The sequence below is a fragment of the Erigeron canadensis genome, chromosome 6 (genome assembly GCF_010389155.1).
Source record: "Erigeron canadensis isolate Cc75 chromosome 6, C_canadensis_v1, whole genome shotgun sequence".
NCBI classification, from domain to species: Eukaryota; Viridiplantae; Streptophyta; class Magnoliopsida; order Asterales; family Asteraceae; genus Erigeron; species Erigeron canadensis.
Window position 1 is genome coordinate 42,188,720 of NC_057766.1, and position 2,932 is coordinate 42,191,651.

General features: G+C 42.6%; 1 protein-coding gene across 1 annotated transcript; it reads left to right on the forward strand.

Annotated features, from left to right (window-relative positions):
- Nucleotides 1–1,517: 1,517 nt before the first annotated feature.
- LOC122604938 lies at nucleotides 1,518–2,585 on the forward strand. The gene has a single exon (XM_043777796.1). It carries the CDS (start codon nucleotides 1,518–1,520, stop codon nucleotides 2,583–2,585), a length of 1,068 nt encoding a protein of 355 aa, XP_043633731.1.
- The last annotated feature ends 347 nt before the right edge of the window (nucleotides 2,586–2,932 follow it).

Genomic DNA, 2,932 nt, shown 5'->3' on the forward strand with positions numbered 1-2,932 from the left:
TTTGAGATGATTTGCAACTTGTTCAACTATGGGGAGAACCAAGCTAACAATGTCAAGATGAAGTTTTTTCCTATGTCTCTAGCGGGGGAAGCTCATAAATGGTTAAAGGGGTTAGCGCCTAATAGTTTGACTACATGGGAGGCGGTTAGAGAAGCTTTGATTGAAAGGTTCTTTCCGGCAAATCGGGAAAGAGAACTTAGGCTTATAATCCGTTCTTTTAGGCAAGATGAGGATGAGTCCATAGTTGAAGCTTGGTTGAGAATGAAGGATCTTTTGTGGGAATGCCCCGGGCATGGGGTGAGTGATACCGAGATTGTTGGTATATTTTTGGATGGAAAGAATATGGAAAGTTATGAGAAGATGGTCATGACTTGTGGGGGTAGTACTACTTATAAGACTCCTAGTGAGATTTGGAAGATGTTTGAGGATATGGCTAAGGTTCAAGTTTCTAGGTCTCCTAGTAGGGATCGTATGGATAGAAGGACACGTAGAGTAGTAGCCTGGGTTGATGAGGGAGAGACATCCGAGGTGGTTAGTGAGATTAGAGCGCTCTCAAAGCACATGGATGAAAGGTTTTCCATGGTGGAAAACAATTTTGGAGGATTAGAGCGTGATGTTAAGATCATGGCCGGGGGGTGTGTTCATTGTGGTGGACCACATAATGCCGATGAATGTGATCAAATGGTTAGAGAAGATGTGAATTATGTGCACAACCAAAGATCCGGTCAATATCAACCGCTCTTCCAACGTGGTGGCAACTACCAAGGCCGTCACCAAGGTAACTCTTCAAACTCTTCTAATTCTTTTTCTAACAATCGTGGTAGCAACTTTTAATGTAGGTGGCAAAAGGATGACAACCAAGGTCCACCTCAACAACAACAACCACCATCACCACCAAAGAATGGTGAGAATGGGGAGGAAACCCCATCTCTTGCGGCCATGATGGCCAAGTTCTTGGATAAGCAAGAGAAAAGGGAGGAAGCTCAAGAGAAAAGAAATGCTTCAATGGAGAATTATTCCAAGCTTTTGAATGATAAGATTGGGGGTTTGCATATAAAGATCGATGAGAGCAACCGGAACAACCATGCTTTGATATCTAACTTGGAAACGAGGTTAGATAGGATGGGGAACTCTCAAAGGCAGCCGGGTACACTTCCAAGTAATACCCAACAAAACCCAAATCAAGGCAAGGAGTGTCATGGAGACATGGGGATGACAAGTACAAAGGACCCCAACACCGGAACGAGACCGTAAATGCAATAACTACACGGTCCGGTAAGGTAATCACTCCTCCTAAGGATAACTCTTTTGTTTCTAATGTTTCTCCTAGTACAGGAAATTTTGATGAAGAGTTCGATGATGAAGTTGAAATGGAGTCACCGCCGGTGGTGACTACTTCGGTTCCTAAAGCCACACCAATCAAGGAACCCGAAGTCAAGCCATAGAAGCCAAAGGTTCCCTTTCCTCAACGCTTGAGGAAGGAAAAGCTTCAAGAGCAATACAACAAGTTCTTTGATATGATCAAGACGGTGACAATCAATGTCCCACTAGTTGACCTCATTTCGGGCATGCCTAACTATGCCAAATTCATCAAGGAGCTAGTGACGGACAAGAAGAAGCTAGATGAAGCAAAGGAAACCTTTTTGAACGAAGAATGCTCGGCGGTAGTCAAAAACAAGCTTCCACCAAAGCTTGCCGATCCAGGGAGTTTTCTCATTGGTTGTTCATTTGGTACTAAATCGTCTTGTAAAGCGTTAGCCGATCTTGGGGCTAGCATCAATTTGATGCCATATTCAGTTTTTACCAAGCTTTCATTTGGGGAATTAAGGCCCACTAAGATGAGCATCCGCCTTGAGGATCATTCCTTTCAATACCCAATGGGGGTGGCCGAAAACTTGCAAGTGCAAGTAGGCAAATTTGTTTTTCTTGTTGATTTTGTGATTTTAGAAATGGACGAGGACACCAAGGTGCCTCTCATTTTGGGCCGACCATTTTTATACACCGCGGATGCTATCATTCGGGTAAAGGACAAGGAAATTTCCTTGGGTGTCGGGGAAGACCGTATTGTGTTTAAAATTGAAAAAGCTTTGAAACATTCTTATTCTTCCGATGACACTTGTTTTAGAATTGATGTTATAGATGATGCGGTCGAGTTGGAAAAATTGGAGCTTGTAGGTGTTGAAGATGACACAAGCGATGATAGATGGGCTAGCATTGGTGAAGGGAATGTTGCTAGTGATCAAGTTAAAGAGATCAAGGAGATCTTGGCTCTTAGCATGGATGAAACTCCATTGGATAATGAGGAGTTTGAAGAAATTGAGGTAATCCCAAGTGGTAAGCTACCTACTTCGCTTGATAATCCTCCAACGGATTTGGAGCTCAAGCCATTTCCCGATCATTTAGAATATGCTTACTTGGAAGGTACATCTCTACTTCCCGTTGTTATTTCCTCATCACTTTCGGGTGAGGAAAAGACCAAACTCATGACCATTCTAAAAGCCCATAAAAAGGCCTTTGCTTGGAAGACCTCCGATATACCCAGAACTAGTCCCGATTTTTGCAAACACAAGATAAATTTGATTTAAAATGTAAAACCGGTGATTCAAAGGCAAATAAGGCTTAACCCAAACATGAAGGATGTTGTAAAAAAGAAATTGTTAAGCTTCTTGATGCGGGTATCATTTTTCCTATATCGGATAGTCCATGGGTTAGCCCGGTACATTGTGTACCAAAGAAGGGGGGTATGACCGTAGTCACGAATGAGAAAAATGAATTGGTCCTAACTAGGACGGTCACCGGTTGGAGAGTTTGTATTGATTACCAAAAATTGAATGAGGCCACCCAAAAGGACCATTTTCCTTTACCATTCATGGATCAAATGCTTGAAAGGTTGGCGGGTAATGAATTCTTTTGTTTTCTAGATGGTTTTTCC